Consider the following 24,905-nt stretch of genomic DNA (forward strand, 5'->3'; position numbering starts at 1 on the left):
GAATGTCATTTACTCCTACAGGTTTATTATATACTTTTTATACGCTCTGGAGACCCTCAAGACAAAACTGTAAATGCAAAAAAAAAAAAAAAAAAAAAGCTATAAAATCATCTTAATATAATGTTTTTTTTATTCTGCATAAATCTCTTAAACCACATCACTTCTGCTGAAAACTACCAAGTGTTGAATCATTTTCATAATTTTAACCTTTTACATGGCAAGTGGAATCATAAATTTAACTTGGTATTTAAAGGGTTAAAGTCCTGAAAATGACTGAACATTTGTTGTTGTTTTTTTTGTTTGTTTTTTTTTTTTAGATTTATGCAGAAAAAGGCTGAAAAAGTATTGATATGTGATGATTTTAAAGCAGTTTTTTTCTGCATCTACATTTTTGGCTTCAGGGTCCCAGAGTGTAATCAGTAAGACGGATGCAAAGGGGTTGACCTGTCTTGCGTTATGTGTTGTCCTCAATTCCTCACATCTGTCTTGATAAACCTTCTGATGTGAATTTATTACACTTTTCATTCACCCAACGTAGGTCCAACAGTCGTTCTAGGAATTCTTTTTACATAAAGTCATGCCAGAAGCTGTAACAGTCATAATGATCACCAAATCAAAACAGACAAATGGCCTGAGGGGTCACTAAGGGTTAAAGATTCCTCCCTGAACTTGCACTGAGAACCAAAATCTAATCTTTTCTACAAACTTTGGCTTCTAAAAATATATGATGCTGCTAATTCTGACCTGAAATACCTAGTTTATCATCGGCTGATTTGGACACTGTCTGATTCAGCTTCACTTACATAAAACCAACTAATACATCAGTTCAAATTCTCACCCACTTCTTAGACAGTCTGCTTGAAGTCGCTTCGTTTTTTGTTTTTGTTTTTTTAACTAAGAGGAAAATGAAGCGTAGATGGGTGAGTTGAGGCTCCAGTGGGTGTGAAATCTATCTCTTATCTCCTCACAGTGAGAAGTAGAGTGCAGTGGCAGAAACAAGATAAGTCTTGTGGGGAAATGGGACTGTTCTCTGTCCTTTTAATAAACATGACGGCACGGTGTGAAGGTGAAGGAGTCAGACAGCAGACTCAGTACATGTTTAGTGAAGAGTGGATTATTCAGAGTCCTCCGCTTGATCTGCTGAATTATTCATTTGTCAGGATTAGACCCACACTAAAGTCATCAGGAAGCACAGACAAGAGAGTTTTGCAAATATGTAGATTTTTCTGCTTTTGTTCTGTGAAAACATTCCCTGTATGGTAAACAACGAGCTGCTGTGATGTTTTCATTTCAGCACAGATTCTCATTACAGTTTCCAGGTGAAATGCCTTCATTAGAGCCAGAACAGATGCATCAGGGTCTCATTAGACAAACATGAACCTGGTCCTGCGTCTGCGTCCGTTTGGTTCCCACTGAAGATGAATCTGCCGTGTAGATGAAGACACCTTGCCTCATCCTTCTGAATGAATGAACAGATGAATTTGCCCAAGAGGAGAATTCCAGCTACGTGAGAGCAGGTATGTGCTGCTGTTCAGAAGAACCATGAGGAGACTGTGATCTGAGGAAATGGATCAAAGCCGAGTCAGACGACAGCCCAGAGAGAAACAAAAGACCGAATATAGAAATCAGAACACAGCCAATGCATGAACTAATCTAATCTGTCCAGTCTGTGTTTGCATACACTCCTGTCTTTTATTTAGACTGAGAAGCTTTTCTTCACTTTGTTGCTTTGATAGAATTGATCATATTTTAATCTCTTTAATCTGAAGCTGAATCTCCATCTCCGTCTCCACATGAACTTTAACCTGAAGTTTGTCTGTTACATTGTTTTTCAGTCTATGAACTGAAAAGTGTTGGTTTTCTCTGCATCTTCTTTTTTCTCTAACACTAAATGTTTACTTTTGCCCAGGTTTCCCATCAGTGAAGTCCTCCAAAAGCCGTCCATCAGTTCTCAGGTGGGGACATCCTGCTCTATCTGTTTTGTGAAATGTTTTTGCAGTGAATTCCTCACAGTCTGACACCAAAAACGTTCAGAACAAGCTTTGCAAACTCACACCTGTGACTACATCTGCCACAGTCTCCTCATATTTTACTCAACCTTTCTCCTGTATTCCATCCCTTACATTACATGGACTATTTGCAAATTATGGATTTAACACTTTAATCTTAATCTACATCAGAAACTACACCCACTCCCTTTTTCCTGCAACCAAGAACTAAATGATAATGAATCTCACAAGGTTTCATGAAAATCAGTACAGTGGTTTTTGTCTAATCCATCTGAATTATGATAATAATAATAATAATAATAATAATAATAATAATAGTACTAATTGTGATTAGTAATTACAATACTACTTCTAATAATAATCATAACGATGGCCAGAATACAAAACCTCCTATCTGAAAAAATCACTTTTTTCAGGAAACAAAAAAACGTTTAGTTTTATTATAGTATGGTCTTTGACAGATATCCAAGCATATTTTACTGTTCTCAGACTCTCTTTCTATATTATGTGTTAACAATACATACTAGGTATTTATGCCTCCCAAAGTGCAGTCCATTTAATGTGAAAACTCAAAATCTAAAAATTTGCAGATAGGAGGTTTTGTTTTTTGGCCATCAATAATCATAATAATACACAAATAACATCAATAACAGCAATACTACTAATACGTCTACTACTGCTGCTGCTAATAACAATAACCATCTATTGCGATGTCGGTGTATTTATGGGTTGGTTTTCAGATTATAATCACAGGATGCTCTGCGTCACTAACAGCTGTACTGTAGCTTTTGGTGGATTGAATATTTTTCTGTCCATCTGTCCGGAGCGTCGCTGACACATTGACAATCTGTAAAGTGTTCACAGAACAGATGACAGTCTGACTCAACACACACACACACATACAGACAGAAGGAAGCTTTAGCTTTTATTTATCCTAGGCATTCTTTAACATACAGCTTCTCCTGTGGATGTCTGCTACTTTACATCCACACCAAACACAACCTCAGCTGGAGATATTATTGCTCCTCATCTCACTCATTAAACTACCAGTCAGATTGTTGCTGTTGTTTAATTTCAGGTCACATTAACTTCACTGATTTAGTATTTTTCTTACCCCTGCTCCAGGTTTTCCTTTATACATGTAATATATACGTCAAGCAGCCCTAACATCATGACCACAGACAGGTAAAGTGGTGTTAATTTGAATTATTTCATTCCAATGGGACCTGTCAGTGGGTGGGATATATTAGGCAGCAACTGAACATGTAGTCCTTGAAGTTGATGAGTTAGAAACAGCAAAAAGAGAAACAGTGGGGATCTGAGCAACTTTGACAAGGGAGAAATTGTGATGGTCAAATTTCCTGGGTCACCTGTCTGACCCGAGGCCTAGACTCCATCAGACCTCTGAAGGTGTGCTGTGGTATCTGGACCAAGGCGTTAGCAGCAGATCCCTGAAGTCCTGGAGGTAGAGAGGTGCACCTCATGGATCAGATTTAATTGTCCAACACCTCCCACAGATGCTCAATTATCAACAAAATAAACAAAAATGACACAAAAATGAACAAATACTCACCAAACTAACAAACAAAATAATTATAAAAGAATGCAAAAGAATATAGTAGTCAACAAAATGAACTCAATGGACAAAAACTGACCAAAATGTACAATTACAAAAAAAAAGATTGTCAACAAATTGAACTAAAACGTCAACATGATGAACAAACAATAGTTAAAATAAACAAAATAATCTGCTTCTGTGGATCAGATTTATTTGCCCCACCCCCACAGATGCTCAATGGTCCTGATATTGGGATGTCCTTCCTTAGTCCATTTTTGGTCGGTACTATCCACTGCAGACCAGGAACAAACAACACCACCTGTACATGTGGAGGTGCTCTGACTCAGCCATCACCGTTACAGTATGGACCTGGTCAGAGGCACTCAGTTCATTAAGTTTATTTTTCTGCTTCAAGGACTAAATGTTCACTTGCTGCCTCATATATCCAACCCAGAGAAATGTCCCATTGTAATGAAATAATCAATATTATAACCACTTCTGTCAGTGGATATAATGTCATGGCTGATCTGTGTGTGTCAGCAGGTTTTGTGTGTGTTTCTCAAGTGTTTCACATACCTGCTGAGGCAGTCATTTGTGATAATCATTCACAGCTCGATCCAATCTAGAGTTACAAATTAACCCGTTAAAGTGTTTTAGAGTAGTGCTGAGCCATTAACAGGTTCTACCTGAGGAGTTTCAGGTTGTTTTGAAGATTTTTTTCAGCTGGTCGGGAGTGGAGTCATTATATACGAGGACGAGTCCGAAAGTTCTCAAACAAATGTCAAAGACTGTGTCAAAGACAACCCCAGTGATTCGACTAAGAAAATATCTACCAACGGAAACATAGATTACAAAAGTGTTTAGACTGTAATGGAGCTTATGTAGAAAAATACCTTTGTTATTTTGAGAACTTTTTGACTCTCCCTTGTATATCCTTTATTTAACCGGGTGAAGATTGACCTGGATAAGAGAGCATAAACACATATACATATACATATACATACAAATACATATACAATACATAGATACAACAGACGTTTATACAAAACAAACAAATAAATAAATACAGTATCTAGTGATGTATAATTAAAGAAAGCACAAGAGTTAATAAAAACAAGTTCTACAATGATTTCGGCGTGAATTCAGAAGTCATCATATTAACCAAGTGTGTTTATAACAAATAAAGCAAAATGTTCAGACAGTTTCAGGTTCTTCTATAAATTATTCCACGAAGAAGAGACAGCGCATCCAAAGGATGTTTTCTCCAGTAGTAGTAGTAGTAGTGGTGGTGGTGGTGGTGGTGGCAGTAGGAGTATTGATAGTAGTAGTAGTAGTAGTAGTAGTAGTAGTAGTAGTAGTAGTAGTGGTAGTGGTAGTGGTAGTGGTGGTGGTGGTGGTGGCAGTAGGAGTATTGATAGTAGTAGTAGTAGTAGTAGTAGTAGTAGTGGTAGTGGTAGTGGTGGTGGTGGTGGTGGTGGCAGTAGGAGTATTGATAGTAGTAGTAGTAGTAGTAGTAGTAGTAGTAGTAGTAGTAGTAGTAGTAGTAGTAGTAGTAGTAGTAGTAGTAGTGGTGGTGGTGGTGGTGGTGGCAGCAGGAGTATCAGTAGTAGTAGTAGTAGCATAAATCTGTAAAAGCTCATTTCCATCTGTAGTCCCTGGACGGGGGTCAGGGGATATGCAGGTTATAGTGACATCACATCAGAAAATGAAAACAGGATTAGATCCATCACAATAACAAATTAGAGAAAAAGCCATAATATAGAACATTTACTCTCCAGCACCAGTAATATGAATCAACAGGAAGCCACTGTTTACTGTCTATAAAGTCTGTAAAGGTTTCCACAGTGTTCACTGAGAAACAGCTGTAGTCCAATGTTGGACTGATTTACCATGGTCTCTTCTGGTGTCAATACTGCAGGAGGTCACAAACTGTTAAGGAGTAGTTGAGTTAAATGATGAATAATCTTACAATGTAACATTAGCCATGAAAATGAAGAGTTTTCAGTTGTCAAAAGGATATATATATATATATATATATATATATATATATATATATATATATATATATATATATACATATATAGTTTTTTTTATTAGACTGCAGTGATGATGAAAATTAGATTTTTTTGTCCATCATCTTCAGTACTTTGTTTGTACAGACTATGAAGTGGGTTCATGGTGTTACGATTATTCTGAGCCCAGAGACAATATCATTGAATGTAAACACAATTTTGCTGTATGTGTAACTATGCCAGTACATACAGTCACGGAAAACATTATTAGACCACCCTTGTTTTCTTCAATTTCTTGTTCATTTTAATGCCTGGTACAACTAAAGGCCCATTTGTTTGAACAAATATAATGATAACAACAACAATAACTCAGAAGTTTAATTTCAGAGCTGATATTTAGCCATTTTCCATGTTTTCTTGATAATAACCAGAATCACTTCAGTTCTTACATCAATATCTGTGGCATTGTACTGACAAAAACAGTGCTTTTAGGCATTCCATGTTTTCTTTTCTGTTTTAGTCACATGATACACACAGGAGTTGGTATTTGATTGCATAACCGTTGCTTTTGATGGTCTAATAATTTTTTCCGCGACTGTATAGCAGGCAGCAATTTCTCCACGTTTTTGTTAAATTCTTTGACACAATATTTAGTCTTCTCCACAGTTATTTGTTCAGTGTTGTAAATTCAGTATTTTTACTGTTTTGTGAGATTATTTTCACATTTTGACACAAATAAAGACCAGTTCCAGTAGTTTCTGCTGTTCAAATGGTGTTTATTGGGTCAGTACATGTCTGGGAATTAAAAAAACAAAAACAAAAACACAGCAATAGTACTAAATTAGAATTCATGAAACTAGTTTAACTGTTCTGACCCACAATCACCGCCATCACCACCCCGACCCCCAGACAGCTAACACAGTAGCCATGTATGATCAATGTGTCACATTACAAATACTATTAATCTGTACAGATCACTCACATTAAAGCTCCAAGTGATGTAAACTAATTCTTTCTCTATTCAGGAAAGTGCTCCGACTGTACTTAAGTAGGGAGTGCAAGAGAGGATGAGGTGAGGAGAAAATATCATCATTTCAATAAAAGAACATGTGAACTCCAAAACATGACAGGGATGACAGTAGCAGTCGTATTAAATGTAAAAATGCTAAAAATTCATCAACCCTGTTAACTTCCACACAGTGTAAACATACTTCAACACTGACGAATCAGCAAAAAAGCCTTTAACGATGAGTAACTTGAATGCACACTCACAGTATGTTAAAAAAAAAATTAAGACAAAATAATATAAAAATAACCTCAGTCCCTCAGTTGTGTTGAGACGAAAACCTGCGTCCCTGGAATCAGGACGTCACATCTGAACCGTTACAGTCACCACCACTGGTAAGACACGCCTCCATTAACAATAAACAATAATAAATGCTCTGATTCAAGCACATCCATAAACAAATAAAGTGAACAGTGAAACAAAGCCTGGTCCTGGAGTTGAAGCTCGGACACAGTGTTGCAAACTCAGCTCAAGGAAGAATGAATGACACATTAGTAAAAACTAAGAACAGCGGTCATCTCTGTCTCTTGAGCCAGGCATGATGGTTGTCTTCACACTATAAACTCAACTCGAGCCTCCATGAGGAGAGAGGTAGGAGTACAAATACTACACCGTTAGCATGTGCAGGAGGAAATCTGGGGCTTTGTAGAGAAAATATATCTTATTAAACAATCACTACAAATTGCACAATGTTTTTACGTTTTTTTAAATTATAAAGTGAATTTAGGCACTGAGTTCTACAACTGGCATCAATTTCTTGGCCATTTCTAATCATGAAGCCTGATATAATGTTACTGTTGGGATCAGGATGTACACTCCCATACTGAGCAGCTGCTGCCACGCCGCTCAGAGACAAAACTCTGATAAGCAGACGACATCATAGGTGACTGGCCGTTACACCGGCATCTGTTTCATCAGGGCGACCCCGTAGAACGCGATGGTGGCAGAGGGCGGAGCTTCAGGGAGGGGAGATATCCCCTGAGCAGTCAGCCAATAGGAAGCCAGATGACAAGGACATGTCCTGTTTGGATCAGTCAGTAGACTTCTTGGGGACAGGGGTGGACTCTGAAAAGGCCCTGAGACGACAGAAGGAATGTTACTGGAAATGTCTACGCTCTTTAACACCTAGAACTTTCTTTTCTACTTCAGTCAGCATCAGTGTCAAACATGTGATTCAGGAGAATCTGCTTCATTTTAAGTCCTAATTTCACATTTGCCTTGTTTAAGAATGAATGATTTTAAAAAGAATAATAATAAAAAAAAATTTAAATACTACATGTGAGCTCACAGCAGGAGAAATTATACAAAATAAAACAAACACATTTTTGTATACATCTACCCTTTCCTTTTATTATTATATTAACTTCAATATTTTTTTCAGTAAAAAGCAGGTATTTTCCTCTATTTAATCAAGTGACTATGTAGATGTTCATAAAACTAAATAAAGGTTATAATATCAGGACAAAAAAAATGTTGCAAAACAATTTGGAGTTTCAATGTTCACTGATGCCCCCAAAAAGCACAAAAACTGTATTTTACCAGAATTATTTAAGTGTAATGATAACATTAGTGTTTCCAAAGTTACTGAATATTTATCGACTACAGATGGTTTTAGACTTAGGTGACTGTTTATCACATTTATCGCATTTCTGACATGCATGTAAATGCATCAGATCCAATTATTACAATTATCCCAGTTATCAGATTTTTATGGTCATGCAAACGAAATTGGTGTTTAGGTTTCTGACCCCGTTACTGTTTCGACGTGTGCATATTAGGCATTGTCTTTACCTCATCGGGGGTAGGGGCCACGTTGCCTGCACCGGTGTGGGCACCGCAGAGCTGGGGCTCATGAGCATGGCACTGTAGATGTTGGCAGCCACCACCAGGATGCAGAGGAGGATGGGTCCAATGATGGCTCCCTCCAGACCCAGGTAATATGCTCCGCCTGCCACCGCCAGACCTGTCAGATAGGGGTGTCCACCCCTGATGCACAAACACAGACATATTCAACAGAAGTCTAATACACTTTACATCCATGTTTAAGAGTTCACCACTTTCTTCTTCACTTCTTTTGTGAGAACTTAATAAACAAAAGGCCGACCCAGTTGTAAAAGCACAGTGCCATTAGTGTTAATAACTTAACTTTTATCATGAGTTACATGTTTTAGATGTGCATTTACAGGTTGAAAGAGTTAATGTCTCAACTTAATGTCATAACCAATTTTTGACATCAGTGAGAGATGTTGCAGTGACATAGGGACCCTTGAGAGAGAGTCTTAATGAGGACTTGATTATTAGGAGTTTTACTGTGAAAATGTAAAAAACAGCAATCAGATATTCCTACTGAAGGTCTTTCTTCTAGCTGCTAAAAAGATAATTACACTAAATACACGTAAGGCTCTTTTGGAGCCCATCAGTGTGTCATCAAGTACAAACTAACCTGGAAACAAACAGAACAGTTAGCACATTTAATTCAGCCTAATATACAGCTAAATAAATATGCACAGTTTTAATGGTCTGGCTTTGACTTCAGTGGCTGTAGTGTACAACAGCACTTGATTAAAGGACATAAAATATGTTAAAATAAATAAGTGTATTGAGACAGCCCTAAACAGGAAATAATATTTGAGGGAAATGGCCACTCTGCCACTGGAGATCTTAACAGAGATGCTGTTCATCATAAGAGCAGCGACGAGGCTCTTGATGTCTTCATACAAACAGTCACAGGTGGGACATTAAAATCTGTTTCATCCCATGTTGCAAACACAGTTGGCTCAGATAACGCACACACCCAGAGATGTCGGAGTAGATGGCTGTGTCTACAAAATAGGTGGGCAGCAGGTGGCAGATGAGCAGCAGCAGGGCCTTGACGCCTTCACCCTGCGCCAACCAAAGGTCGCACATGGCCGGCACCGCTGCCCAGTACGTCCCCAGGAATGGAACGGCACCCAGGATGGCAGCCAGCGCTTCAAAACACAGGAAGACGGCGTCAGAGAGTGAGGAAATACTGACTGTGTGTTGGCAAGTGCAGGTGTACTGACTGCTGCGAATGCGCTGACTCACCAGAGGGAATGAAAACAATGTTGATGCCAAAGATAGTGTGAGTGAGCCAAGTGTAGAGGCCGTAGAAGCCAGCCATTTTCAGAGAGGCATCAAACACTCCTCTAAAACAAACACACATAAATAAGTCAAAATAATCTCCTTCTGATGGATATTTGAACTTTTCCCAGCACACACAGGATTGTTGTGTGTGTCACTACCTGATGGCCTCCTCCACAGACTGGCCAATGATGTTGGAGGAGGGTCCAGGCTGGGAGAGGGGGGTTAAGTTGATCACCCATTTGACAGGTTTGTAGTAATCTCCACTAGAGCTCAGCAGGTAGAAGAGAGTAGTCAAGAAGATCACCTGCACACAAACACAACACCAGTGCCATCACAGTGCATTTACCAGTTAGTCCAGGAGGTTTAAAGCAGTAAATGTTTCTTACCAGACTCAGAACGAAGTTGAGTAAAGCTGTGCCGCTGTGGAACAGGACGGTGAAGAGAGTGGTCGTCGTGGAGATGAGGAGGCCAACGTTCCTACTCATGACGATCCACAGAGACTCGAGGATCTACAAACACACGAAAACCATACATGAGTCTGAGGCAACGACTTGTTACAGTTCTGTCACCTGCAAGTGTTTGTAACACATCTGTTTCACACATTTATGAGCAGCACTGTAAGTTCCTTATTTAGCATCATATATATGTGTACACAATGAACACATGGTTTAATTGGTATTATAATGTAGCTGTGAACAGAATACTGCAACATTTATAATTACAGCTTTCCTACAGAGATTGGAAAAGTGTGAAATTCTAATTTAGTAGATGTCATTGAAAGCATCAGTAAGAAGTTATGTAAACCAGAGCCACTTTTCACTTGATGTTTCATGTAATTCCTAAATAGTTAATGCACTATTTTTGTTAAATCCCTTTAATTAAAGCTGAAAGTCCACACTTCAGTCAAATGTTGATGCTTCATTTCTTACCTACTGTGGGGGTGTACAGAGTCTAATCACAGTCCAAACACTTACAGTCTGTGTTAAACAGAGCCATACTGTACTCACAGAGAGCAGAGTCTCAATATTTTCCTGCAGAAATGAGGCGATGTCCTTCCAGTCCAGGATGTCCACAAGCCAGCTGTTCTGTCTGTGAATCATTTTATGACCACGGTGGCGTCCGGAGTGGGTTACATTCTGGAAAACAGACACAGAATGTTTGGTATAAATCTGCACTGAAATGGGGAACACATAAAATAAGATCATCTAGACACCTTCATACTACCTTCACAAACCAGGAGTGATAGAGTCTGTCCCAAAGCTCCAAAACCTGTTTCTCAATCACTGCTGTGTGGTTCACTTTGTCTCCTAACATCTTATGGAGCTGCCAACACAAAAACAGCAGCTGGTAGAGTTATTCTGTTTGTGCTTGTTTTTCTTTTATATTTAATGCGTTTCATCTTACCTTCTGCGTTATCCATTCTCTCCCATGCTGGTAGACATTGGTAGCAGCCGAGTTCAAAGCCTTTTGGACAACACGAGCCTCTGGAAGCCAACTACAGGAGGCCGACAGAGAAAAAAAAGGCTACTGAAGTGATACAGGTGTTTGGAAAATGTACAGAGTCCCATCCACGAAGGCAAGAAAATTAAAAAACAGTGATCATACTTGGCCCATTCCGGATGGTTGGACACAGTCTCGTTGATAAGATTACTGGTCACATCTATAATGTGTGCACTTTCATGATGAACCTGCAAAGATGAATATAAATATTAGAGTAATGCCTCCACATTATTGGAGGAAGGGTGCAAAAGAGGACCCAACGGTACCATCGCAGTGAGCAGCAGCGCCATAAGCAACGTCCCAGTGACAAGGATGAAGATGATGAAGATGCTGATGATTTTATCCAGAGAACGCTCCAACCACACAATCATCTGCACAGAGGAAACGACAAAGATGCACAAAAGGGGGAGAAAACAAGACTCAGGATATTTGTGATGAGCTTCAAACATAGAGTGATCACACTCATGGAGAAACCTGGGTCCTTGAACCAACAGCCTGGACACATCCTGACGTGGTACATTTCATGACTCAGGGTTCTCCATGCTCCAGAGTGAATCTGTCCAAACCTACAATTTCTGAATGACATTAGTCTCCGTTGAGTCATGTGTTCGTGTGTTAATGTCACAAAAAATCCAGTTACTGAATGGGTGGTACGTTACTCTGTTAGTGGGACACTGTTTTTCCCCTCATAGGGCCACGACTTAATAGTGAATCATGTTAGTGGCGCAACTGTGCTTCAGCTGCACAACATTCAGTCTTTAAAGTCCTCTAGATGAACCCAGCACTAAAACCTTACCTTAAAAAGACAAAATGTACTTCAACCAGAAATGAAAGCATCATATCTGAAGGATTTGAATGGACTAAAATTTGACTTTTTCATATTGGAGATCGAGACGAAAGATAAGGGGACACTGCAGTACATAATGTTAGGTGAGCTACTGTCATACAATTTAATAACTGAACAGAAAAAAAGAGAATGGAGCTCAAAACCACTTAATACAAAATGAGAGGACAAAATTTCAGACAGGCTGTGAAGTAATATATTGGTTGAAGGAAGTCCTTTGTTATATATGCTGTATATGTAAAGTACTGTGCAAAAGTCTTTAACTTTGTTGTTTTTATGGTGTTGAAACACACATACAAATAAAATCAGAACTGAGCAGCTTCTGCAGGTAAAGTCAGTATTACTGTGATTTGGATTCAGTAAATCTTCAACTCTCTTGGGTTGACTGTCCTGCCTGGATGTTTTCATCAATAACTTTTGTGTTATATTACACACCTTCAGAATGTCCCAGAGACTATCATGGTCTTAATATTTTTGTCTGTCCAGATGATCCCATATGCATTTCACAAATATTCAGATTCTAAATGGATTTTTGTTACTGTTTACATATTTGCTGTATATTCCACATAAAGAGTGAGAAATGCTTAAGTGTGGTCATGCATTTCAGATGAGACGGGATCATCTGGACAGAGAAAAATATTAAAAGACCATGAAAACCTCTGGAACACTCTGAAGGTGTGTAATATAACATTCAGACAGTTGAAGATTTACTGAACCCAAATCACAGCAATACCAACTTTACCTGGAGAAGCTGTTGAGTTGATTTTTTCTTTTTGTGTATCTGTGTGTTTCAATACTGTGGACATATTTTCTGCATATATCTCCGTTCAGAAATAAAAACACACAGACATTACATCCCTGCAAAAACAACAAAGCTAAAGGCTGCCTTAGATTTTTACACAGCACTGTTTATATTTAGAACTACGAATGTAAACTGAATCATTGCCTGTAAAAAGCATAAGGAGTCACAAGTCTCATAAATCACCATTTCCTGCAGGTAGATTAGTTATAAAAAGGCCACACAACACCTCCTACACATCCTAGCAGACTGCTGGATTCATAAACTTTGGTACAGGGATCCCTTATTATTGACAGCAATGATGTAAAAGACTCAGTCAGATCCTGTAATACCTAAGCTAACCATAATAACGCTAAATTTGTGAATTCACAATGTCTATCATGACCAGTTCATGATTAAAATGGAAAAATCAACTTAATTTCAGCAAAGTTTCAGTACTTTTTCTCCCTTTAAAACACAAACACTAAAAAGAGATGTGAAGCTTTTGTACGTGTAAGTGAAAAACGTTCATTTCTTGATATTCGCAACCTCTTTCTGTGGTTTTGTCATTGCCCGTCCCTCTCATTTTCTCCCCCCAGATGACCCTGTGGTGTAATCACATCTCTCCCAGTGTTTATTCTAGGGAAATGTGGGCAGTGTTTCTCCTGCATTTCCATTAAAACCTTATTTTTTAATGAGTCTTGTCCAGGTGTCATATTTGGAGACACAATGCCCACCCCCTCCCTCTCCCACTCTGCTCTGTCTACATTAACCAGCAACTCTGCATGCAGCTCACACACTCTCAAGCCAAACCTGCTGGTGAGATCGCAGCGGGGAAGATACAGTCGAGGTTAAACCCTGACTGTAACTTCCTGTGCGGGTAAAAAAGCAGGAAGCAGGAAAGCAGTAGGGAGGACAGTCAGACATGATGAGAGGGTGATGACAGTGGATGGTTAAAGCGCCAGACCAAGCTACTACAAAGTGTATTCACATACACACACACACACACACACACACACACACACACATATATAAGTTTCCCTTTTTCTTCCTTTCTCACACAGACTTTGGGTCAGTCTCTCAGCACTCTGTTCCTCCAAGTCATTACCTGCTTGTTAAGCCAATGCCAGAGCTTGGGGAGGAGACAAAGAGACATTGGGAAGATTATTAATGGACAGATCTGTGCAGCAGTCAACACATGTGTCCGTGCATAAAGAACCTGTGCACAGACGGTGAGGGATCAGGAAGTGGAGCGTGGCAGGCAGGATTTAACCACAGGCCATTCAGGCAGTGTGAACCGACTACACAGTGGGATGCAAAACACTGTGACTGCAAACATACAACATACCCACGTCCCATAAAAGATCAGGACAAAGACACGTTTCAGTGTGACAGAGTTCAGCAATGTGGACATACTGTCAAAATATTTTATACACATAATACATAATGGATGGTCTACGTCGTATCTGCTTTCTGCTGTTGTGCAGACTACTATCTAGACCAGCTGATTAACATCCTGACCTTTATCTTACATTTGATTGAGGCGCATGCACTCACGACAGAATTACCACGTGTCCAGCTCAGTTTCCTGCATTACAACTGAAAGGAAAAACCGGTATCAGTAGTTCAGTATTAAGTCCTCTTCAATATTGGTTTTAGAGCTGCAACCAATCATTATCAATTATTGTATTGATTTCTCAGAGGCTATGATATGTGCTGTTTTGACCAGTCAGGCCAAAATGAAAAGGTAATTCAGTGACTGACAAATGAGACAAAGAATAAACAGCAACTGATTGACACTCTTACTAAATTAACTGATAAAAACAAGTTGGTTTAGACTTAACCCTCATGAGCTTAACAGCCACCACAGACCAAAAGCATCAACTGATTTAAAATGTGTAATAATTTCTGAACCACTACCCCTATCAATACAGTGAAGTAATTCAGATAAAATGCAGATTCATAGATTTTCTGCAGCATCAGATAAGTTCAGAGGCTCTGTAGTGAAAATGGAAACACCAACATATCCTGCAACAGTCACCAGTAAAAGCCATGTAGTTTTATACCAGGGTTCCTACAGGTTTCTACAAGTTAAATTGAAGACTTTTTAAGACTACTTAGAACAGAATTTAATGCCCATTTCACAGCCTATTTCATGGCCATACTGGTAAAAATTTGTGACTCTCTGTGTCGGACTGAATGTTCTGTGATAATTTCTGCAAAGTTGGCGATAATTGGTTCCTAATTTCAGTATAAAGTGTCGGGTTGGAACAGGTGGAACAGAGTAGACTAATGTTACTTTCTTTGCAGCTTAGACATTTTCCAAACACATTTAAACACAATACAGCCAACAGGTTTATGGCAACATAACTTAAGACCTACCATATTAAATTTAATACCTTTTAAAGACTTTTTTAAGGTATTAAATGCAGATTTGTAAATTCAAGACTTTTAAGACTTTTTAAGACCCCATGGGAACCCTGTATACACTTGTTATTACATGAAGTTCTAATTTATTTATTTTGAACATGCAAAGAAACAAAATAAAACAAAACAAAATAAAACATTTAAATGGACAGAATCTATCTTGAAGCACATACAAGTCTGAATTTTGCATGGTCGAAAAAGAGTAGGAAGAAGTATAAACTTATTTAATCCTACCCCTCAGTGCTTTTACACCTTTATCACTAACTTGATACAAGAATCAAACAATACTATTTTCCTAATTTTAGCATCAAACCACTACAAATACATAATGCAGTAACTGAATTACACCCAACGGTATGATCATGGCAGTACAGTCATACAGACTCAACAATTCAACCATTTTCTTAAATAATTACAGCATATAAATCAGCACATCATCCATAAACAAACAGGCCTCATAGTCATTATTAAATACTGTACCTCTCAAGAATCTTTTTTTATATCTTTTTAAAAACTGAATTATGTTTGATATTTGTTTTATCTCCACACACAATTTGTTCCACAATTTTACTCCACAGATGGTGATACAGAAACTTTTTAACATAGTGCGTACTTTATGAATCTTTAAATTTGACTTTCCTCTTAAATCATAGCCTCCCTCTCTTTCACAAAACATTTCTTGAATATTGCCTGGCAGTAAGTTATTCTTTGCTTTATACATTGTTTGAATAGTTTTGAATTCCACAAGGTCAAAGAGTTTTAAAGTTTTAGATTGTAAAAACAGTGGATTTGTGTGTTCAAGTTAATGATATATTTCACTATTTAAGTCACTCTCTTAAATTTCTCTGGTCTGTCATTCGGTTTCTTGTGTTGCTCATTTGGCTGCTTCCAAAACATCAGCTTCAAGGACTAAATGGTCACTTGCTGCCTAATTTATCCACCCCAGTGAAAGGTCCCATCGTAACAAAATAATCAAAATCCTCTTCTCCTGTCAATGATTAGAATATTATCTGTGTAATATCTGTGTATTTAACAAATTAAATGTTTGCCAAACTGTCTTTATCCATCATTCTTGGTTTCAGGCCATGATATCTCATCCACTGTGCTTAAATGTTGACTGTTAATCAATTACACGAACACACAATATGTCAGAGTAAAAGAACCGGTGTTTGTGCTTGGACAGGGATGTGTGGAAGAGCAGTGACTGCAGCAGAGACACCAGACCCTGGACAGAGACGTTACCTTGGTGTCGACACGCAGCAGGAACAGAGCCAGGCCTTTGACCGGTCCAGGCAGCAGGGCCTCCTCTCGCTCACGTCCAAACTTCTCCATCACCGTCCACCATGATATCAGAGTCCGCTCGGCGAAGCCCTTCAGGCCGAAGTGGACCACGAGCTTCTTCAGGAAAAACACTAAAGCATTAATTCAACATGAGACTGTGGACAGCAGTGTGACAGGAAGCACGCATTCATGTGTGTGTTGGCATGTGTGTGTTACCAGCCACAGGGATCGGCAGAAGCTGCAGGATCCAGAGGTTGAGCCACACCTGAACCAGCACTATGGCCCAAACTAGCAGAATAAAGTAAATGTCACTGGCTTTTTGGGAGCTTTTCTCCCTTTGGAAGAAGCCGGCTGGTAGAGAACGAGGGCCTCGAGGGAACCCAGGGGTGACAGGGATGGGACCAGAACCCACAGATGCCACATCATCTTCAGATGTATAAAAAACAAAGAAAAACAGACACAGAGTGAAGCTGATGAACCGAATTCTGTTGTACCAGGTGACTGAAAAAACAGGAAAAATCCCAATAAAGAACAAAAAAAAAAATGTGTGAGTTTCAGTACCTTATTGTGATGAGTTGTAAGTAATTTAGTTGAAAAATGGTGGGTAATAGTATTGACTAACAAAATGTTTTTTGCTTTATTAGTTATTTTAGGTTTTGTATGTAAATGGTTAAGCTGCTGTGTGATGATACCCTTTGTTGCACATACTCTGGTTTTGTAACATAAGTAACCTTTAGTATTATTATATTTATTACAATATACAGGGTGTCCCATAAGTCTCCATACATAGGAAAAATAAACGTTTCTTGACATAAACCATTTTTATTTATATAATATGCTCTATATGACTGCCATTTTGTCGGGAACACATTTCAATGCGTGTCTGCTGAAGAACTATAAAGAAGAAATATAAAGAAATACATGTTAGAACCATATATGTACGGAATGTATTATGTCTCCTATGTATGGAGACTTATGGGACACCCTGTATATGTAGTTCAAATAGGCTGTAAAAAAAGATGCTTAATTGTACTTGAAAACAAATGCTTTATTATTTGTGGTATTTTTGGTTTTTAGTTTGACAGTAGAACTTTCTGAATTGGTAAGGTGCTGTGTTTGACTTTTATTTTTATTTTATGGACCTGTATTTCAATTAGTGAAACTAAAAATGTTATTATCACTTTAAATACTGACCTTTTATCTAAGGAACAAAAAAAAAACTGGTCTGAGACAGAACATTTGCCAGTTTTGTCAGAGTGAAACTCCTCAAATAAGATGAAGTCACTTTGTAGTAGTAATTTCACATCTTGTTTAAGGTTTGTCAGCTTCTAACCATTATGGCTACTGGGCTCCTCCCATTTTCTTCAACCTAACCCCAAAAGTCACAGGAATGGTAATATTTCTCACCAGTAGAGTCTTCACCAGGCTTCAGCTGTAGACTACTGCAGGAGATCGCCATGTAAATGGTGTTAGCAGCAAAGGACAACACCTGCCCTGACAGCTCACCTGCAGAGATGAAAATAAGATGTCAGTAACACATACAGGCAGAGAAAAGACAGCAATAAGAAAAATACAAGATCAACTTTGAAAGCATCACTGTTTCTATCAAAACTAATTCACTCGAAGCAGCTGAACTACAGTAAAGCTACAAAACAGAGAAATGTCGTGTTTTTTTAAAGCTACTTAGAGATGGGCATGACTTTATAACAAAATGCTGGATGTTTATTATTATTTCTTATTTGACAGTTAACTTTTAAGTTAGTCTAGAATGCTCTAGTGTTAAAAGTGTTAGGCCTTGTCCCATGTCTAGAAAAAAACCGGCAGCAGTAATTTTTGGGTATTCCCACTGACTGTTCAACAAATCAGAGAGATTACACCACCTCCTTGGCGGAGGTGAAAATGCAAAAAAAAAAAGGGGTTACTGACACAGTACTGTGGTATGAAATATTGGTTTGTCTATTACCACAGAGCCAATCAGCGCCCTCGTTATATCATGTCTAGACTGGTAACTTGTTAAATGTAGCTTACCACCACCAGAGTGTGAATGTGAGAGTAAATGAATAATGGATCACTAATGTAAAGCACTTCGAGTGCCTTGAAAAGCACTGTAGCACATTATTATAAATCCCAACCAAAAAAAACTACAAGTAAAAACTGTAAAGAAAAAATATTTAAACTTAAATATTTTTTTTAAATCTTAAACACTAATCTTTAAAAATCTACCTACCTTATAGTGAGAAGGCAGGTCCATTTTTAAGATGCACAAGACCTGATAGTCATCAGTTGTGGCACCATTTGACTTGGTAAACCTTAACCAAACCAACACCATGTTCAACGGTATGCGCAGCCGCATGAACGCTGGTCTTAATAATGATGTTCTATTGGTCAGGACAGTTCTCTTGTTAATATTAAACATGAGCAATGATCATACACAACCTAAAGAGCCATTCCTTTCCTTTAATGGCAGACCAGCTAACTACTGGGTGATGTTAATGCAGTTAAACTACCAGCAGACTAGGTAGTTAAACTGATATTTTAACATGTTTCACATTCATTTATCTCCAACATTGGTCACCTACAGTTCCAAAAAGTGGTCAACACCTTCATGTAACATGCAGTAAGTAGCAGCTGAGCTTGAGGTCTAGGCAAGACAACAAAACTCTCTCAATTTTTAAGAAATCGCAGTAAAATTCATGCCATAATAGGTCTAAATTTAGTTTGCAGTAGAGGGCTGAGGGTGCAAACTATGACCCATACCGTCCCTGCTCTGAACATCAGGTGGCCATTCCCCTCTGTTTGTTTCCAGTCTGCTCTTTACTGTCACACAAAGGCCAAAAAACAAAGCTTATTGCTGTAGTAAATGTGAATGAAAGTCTGCATGTGTGAAATAATATTCACCTCTGCCAGGTTCAGGGGGTTTCTCCTGGGAGCCCACAATGAGGAGTAAAACCACAACCACAAATATGGGCACTTTCCATGAACCAGTCAGAGACACTAAAGAGGAGAAACACAGCAGATGTTACATTTTGTGGTTGTAGAGGTCGCTGTGGTTACACCCACAGAGTACAGAAACACAACTTATTGAGACTGAGACTTTGCAAAAACATCTGTCCTTGAAGATCAGTTCTAATGCCAGGTGTGATCCCATTCCAGATGCATTGAGGACATTCAAATCTGATGTTAGAATAATTGTACATACGAGGGCTGTTCAATAAGTTCATGGCCTCACCCAGAAATAGTGGTTGTTATAATACAGGATGTTACATTCTTTTGTGATGGGATAGTGATGCTTGAACATCGATGGACCAAGTGCATTGCTGTAAATGGAGATTATGTTGAAAAATAAAATATAAATTATCAGTCTGTGTTGTTCTGTTCTGGGTGAGGCCATGAACTTATTGAACGGCCCTCGTAAGTTAACACATTCATGCCATACTTATGATGTTATTATATGCTATGTTGAATGAGGGCAAAGTGCTCTTAGAGTTCTTTTACAGGTTTTGCAGAAGTGAAAGCACCTCGGAGGATGGGGACCATGCCTTGGAGACCAGTTGACCCATGTCGTCTGATCGAAAGCAGAAGTTCACACAAAGCCTACAGAGATGTGTCTGGACGATTCAGTTTTGACATTTAATAAGAGGAAAATAATCATGCACCCATGTACTAACAATGTGATCAATATGTAAACCCTCAGACTAATCACACCCATGTAACTAGGGAACACCCAAATGAAATAAATGAGGAGAGCAAGGGCAGGACCCTCAGAGTGAGTTGGGACATTGTAACTGAGCAGTGTTCTGTCAACTACTCTCCTCGCGAGCAAGAGATACTTGACTCCTGTGTATTCTTGTGTCTTTCTTTATATCTAGGTGTTTTGAACCTGACATCCGATCATTCAGGAAGCATTTGGAAGTGGTCTGTGAGACATGCTTCCACATTATCCTGGCACAGTCTGAACAGGAATGTATGCTGGGATGGGTTACAGGACTGCCTACTCAGCTGTTGTCTGTGCGAGTGACACTTACACCATCAGCTTCCTATTAAAATGGTTTGAAAACATCTGAAATCCCCCCCCCCCCCCCCCCCCCCCCCAAAAAAAAAGTCCACAAAGATGTTTTAGGAGTGTTTCATTTGTGTAGTTCTGCTAGAGAGATGTTCTGACATGCTTTTTCATCCACAAAAAAACAGAATATCCACAGTTTGCACAATCCATCAGAAATTTCTCAACTTGTCTGAAGCTTGGGAAGAATCAATCATCACTCAGATTTTCACAGTGATGTGTATCCCTCTAATTTATTACACTCTAGGAACCCTCAAGCCATACATGTACATGCTACAACTTTTCAGGAGTTTAAAGTGTACTGACTGATTCACAGTATCATCTCATACTGCACGTGACAGGCATGAAAACACTCCACCTTACAAGCTGTCGGTGGCCTTTGAGCGGCAGAGAAATATTTCAGATCAAGCAGCTTCAATTTTATACGAAAGCTCCCACAAGGTTTTTTTTTCTTTGTTTGCATATGAAGCATTCATTTCAGACCTGATTGCAAACAATCACTTGAGACACATTTGAGGGCGCATTTCAATGCCAGATGTGACCAGACTCACCAAGAATGGGCCACTTGTGGCCCGATATCTCATGGTGGATGATGTTAATGTCAGTTGCAGACAAGGCCTGAGTGCCTGTGCTCAGCTTGAATACTGTCAAAAACACTTCACATGTAACACCCAACACATATAATCACTGGGTTCTGTGCACTATTCCCACATTATGTTCAATGTGGAAAAAAAGACTATGGCCTCTGTATGCCTTCAGGCTTGGCTCTGTATTTCCCCAATGTAAGATACACAGCCTTTAAATGTTAGGAAATTCAATTCCTAGTCACATGTCAATTCCCATGGACCACCAGCTGTAAGGATCAATGACAAGTTTAGTTTCAGAAGTCCCACCAGAATATTTCTGCAGTAAAATGAGGTCAGTGCATATTTTCTCCATATGAATAAGTAGTCTGTTTCACATCTAAATAATACATTAAAGAAGAGAAATTATGGCGATTTGTCCACAGCCTCATAGAGAACTCTTTCCACCTCTTCTTAATAGTTCTGTCACTTTTAACATTTCACACCAGAAAGTCAACCCCACCCTTAAGTGTGCTAAAAATACTAAGGACTTCCTCATCTTACATTCTGCACGTGCTCAGTTCGATGTTTGTACTTAGAAAAGTATTTAATGATCCAGGGGAAAAAAGCAAAACCTTATTAGCACAAGCTGTCCTGAACCACCTAGTGCATCAAACAAGATTTCCTATCACAGAAATATTCCCACAGGCAATAAACCGAGGCTGTACAAAGTTATAAAACACCAATTAACATGCCTCAGCGGGCTTTTTTATTCCACTCCCACTCACCTATGTAGAAGAGCAGGACGGCCCAGACTGGAAGAGCCAGAGCCCTCAGGTAATGTTCAGTTTGTGGACTCCACTTGAAGCAAACAGCCAACAAGTAGCCCACCACCACAGTGCCCACCTGAGAGGAAAAAACATGCAACATTCATGCAACACAAACACTGGTCAAACAACTATTATTTTTGCTGTATTCTTGACATTTTTGGGTGACTTGGTGACGTGTGATGACGATTCAGTGTGTACAAAGGCTAGAGTTTAGTGCTACTGTTTTAACTGGCAGTGAATTGCAACAAGTTACTTTCAGAAAAACACTTACTAATATTGGTTAATCACGTTGGCCAGTAACATGAGACTGGCTGGAAAGATTAATGGCCCACAACACTCCATCAGGCTAAATATAACAATATGCGTTATTACATTTCATATGCTACTACTTTTAAATGTCATCAATGTGAGTGCATCATGACCATAAAACTATCTGAAGACTTTGATGTCATTTTCTGCTTTTGTTTTGGGAACGAGCTGCAGAAAACAGTCTCCTGTTGTTAAGTGGCAAATATGACACTGTTTACCAAAAAGATTTTGGCTGCTTCCACTCCACACAAAGACATCTTTCAATGTAATTTAATCTCATGTCCTCCATCCTATTTATAGACAAGAGCCTTATGTCAGTCCTCCTCTGAATCTAGAGAAAGGACAGACTATCTGGTCTGAGGAGGTATATTTAATGTAATTTGTTTCTGGTCAAAGTCTGGATGGTCTCAGGCCCCTGGAACTGGTCGGAAATAATAAAGTATTGATTGATCAGACACTCCTAAATGCTGCAAATGAGATCTGTTCACATACACAGTCAGGCACATATTCAAGAAAATACTTTCAGCCCCGAGGCTTTATGGTATCAGCCAATAGGCACTTCCACAGTTAGTAGCTCAAAGAAAAGTTTTGTTGCCCCACAGTCCACTTCCTGTACACTACCAACATGTTATTTGATGCTTTAAATTTACAGTATTGAGTCATATAGATTCAGTTTAACTGTCTGACAAATAGATATATTTAATCATCATTTCAGCTGCTGATAAGGCTTGAGATACTAGTGAGACATGGCTCATTGTACACTCATTAAAAATGATAGTGTCAGACTGGTTTAAACCCACTGTGAGCTGCGTGGGGCATGTTTAGGGTGATCAAGTCTAGTGTGGAATCGTCCTCGCCCACTCACAGGTACTTTTATCATCATTTCTGGAGGTAAATCCAGGTGTCACCGTCCATTCACTCACCCACACAAAGTGAAAACAGTCCAACAAGGACCCGACGATCCCACAGAAGTGTCCGAGAACCACCTGCATGCCCACGACGCTCCAGAACAGGTAGAGGAAGTAGACCAACGGTGCCCCGGCCCCGATCACCAGCAGCATCGTGAGCCTCTCCAGGACCAGCCTCCCCATCGCGTCTACCCCATAGTTCACACACCACACCGGGACCAGCAGGGTCCCCACCACTACGGGCGTCCCGGAGTCCTGGAGACCGTTGAGCCAGGAGCGGCCGAGCCGGGCCAGGGAGTGCTTGAACGGGTGGAGGAAGGTGCCGCAGAGCACAGCCCAGAGCAACGGGCGGAGGAAGGCCTCCAGGATGAAGTAGACCAGCACAGCCGCCCCGCAGCAGATAGCCACGAAGATCATGGCCCCGGTGTTGTAAAAGGCCTGTTTGATGTTTTTATCAAACTTTAGGGAGGACGGTTGGGATAGCAGTTGGCTCATCATACCGACGGCCGGTTGGACGCTCTCGGAGAAAGAAACAAAGTGTGGCCGGACAGTTTGCGGGCTCTCCCGACCGGAGGCAACGGCAGGCTCGGGCGCCGACTCCCCCTCGTCTGCCATGTTCCTCGCGCACAGATACGCCCATGGATAGACCGCGTGAGGCAGGAAAACATATGACGTTACGGCCAAGGGCACCATGGGTAGTGTAGTGCCATGCCTTCGAATTAGCTGTACTGTATTTAAGTCATTTATTTGTTTATCCATTTTAAGCTTTCTGTGTCTTAAAAGTCACTGTTACTGTTATTTATTCTTGTTTAAACAATTTATAATTTTAAAATCACAGTTGTGGTTGGATTAAAAAAGGAAATAAAATAAATAGAATGAGAGGTGTGTGTTAGCCAGCTGTGCAGGCCATTTACAAACATGATTTTTTTTTTATTGATTCATTCATTCATTTTAGTTATATACCATAATGTTTTGCAAGTTAGAACTACTTTATGAAGCATCACACAAGCAGGTTTATGCAGTTCTTCCAAACATTTTTAGACATAACTCATTAAAACAAGTACCGGTAAATTAAAATAGAAAAAGGCCACATAAGAATAAAACAACCAGTACTAAACACAATTCAGGATTAGCCAGTCCAAATTATGCAATTTTCAGATTTTAACATTCACAGTCATATCTATAAATCAGATTTATTATTGTAGTAGAACAACTGGCAGGATATCACTACAGTTTCTAGGGATTTTGAACTGCAGTCTCATTCTGTGATTATGAGCCACATAACTGACATTATGATTCAGTTAAATCCACATGGATTTAACTATCAAATCTGTGAGTATTTTTCTCTTACCAATAAATAAATTTAATCATCATTTCAGCTCCTGATAAGGCTTTAGGTACTAATGAAGATGATTCATTGTACTCACATTAAAAAATAATAGTGCCAGACTGGTTTAACCCAGTGTGAGCTGTGTGGTGCTTGTTGACGGTCTCCATTTTGTTTCAGTTGCCTGATACATATACCGGAATACCAGGATTCCCACAAGAAAGCCAGAAACCCTCTTCTGAAGCTATTCTTTTGGTCTTGAGACTTATTTGATGAAAGACTCAGCTTGATTTGTGACAGATGACTTGGCGAATTGTCCTGCTTGAGA

At 39.2% G+C, this 24,905-nt stretch overlaps 1 protein-coding gene across 2 annotated transcripts; it reads right to left on the reverse strand.

The window, feature by feature from the left end:
* Nucleotides 1–6,334: 6,334 nt before the first annotated feature.
* On the reverse strand, nt 6,335–23,888 carry tmem245 (transmembrane protein 245). Of its 2 annotated transcripts, XM_030157217.1 has the most exons (18): nt 23,266–23,888; nt 21,992–22,109; nt 19,479–19,574; nt 17,988–18,086; nt 16,797–17,006; nt 16,542–16,711; nt 13,981–14,004; nt 11,517–11,621; nt 11,356–11,438; nt 11,155–11,245; nt 10,975–11,073; nt 10,758–10,886; nt 10,137–10,259; nt 9,909–10,054; nt 9,712–9,812; nt 9,440–9,614; nt 8,437–8,631; nt 6,335–7,721 (listed from the first exon to the last, which is right to left on the reverse strand). In XM_030157217.1, exons 1-18 carry the CDS (start codon nt 23,863–23,865, stop codon nt 7,676–7,678), a joined length of 2,610 nt encoding a protein of 869 aa, XP_030013077.1. In that variant the 5' UTR covers nt 23,866–23,888; the 3' UTR covers nt 6,335–7,675. The 2 variants fall into 2 exon arrangements, with proteins under 2 accessions (XP_030013077.1, XP_030013078.1); XM_030157218.1 differs by lacking the exon at nt 13,981–14,004.
* Nucleotides 23,889–24,905: the final 1,017 nt, after the last annotated feature.

Source organism: Sphaeramia orbicularis, chromosome 16 (genome assembly GCF_902148855.1).
Source record: "Sphaeramia orbicularis chromosome 16, fSphaOr1.1, whole genome shotgun sequence".
Lineage (NCBI taxonomy): Eukaryota > Metazoa > Chordata > Actinopteri > Kurtiformes > Apogonidae > Sphaeramia > Sphaeramia orbicularis.

Excerpts from the sequence above, each read along its gene's own strand:
- tmem245 (XM_030157217.1), bottom strand. The coding sequence starts at position 23,865 with ATGGCAGACGAGGGGGAGTCGGCGCCCGAGCCTGCCGTTGCCTCCGGT. Across the intron at positions 11,074-11,154 it reads GAGAATGGATAACGCAGAAG|CTCCATAAGATGTTAGGAGA; the intron begins GTAAGATGAAAC and ends TTGTGTTGGCAG. Across the intron at positions 9,813-9,908 it reads TCTGTGGAGGAGGCCATCAG|AGGAGTGTTTGATGCCTCTC; the intron begins GTAGTGACACAC and ends TGTTTGTTTTAG.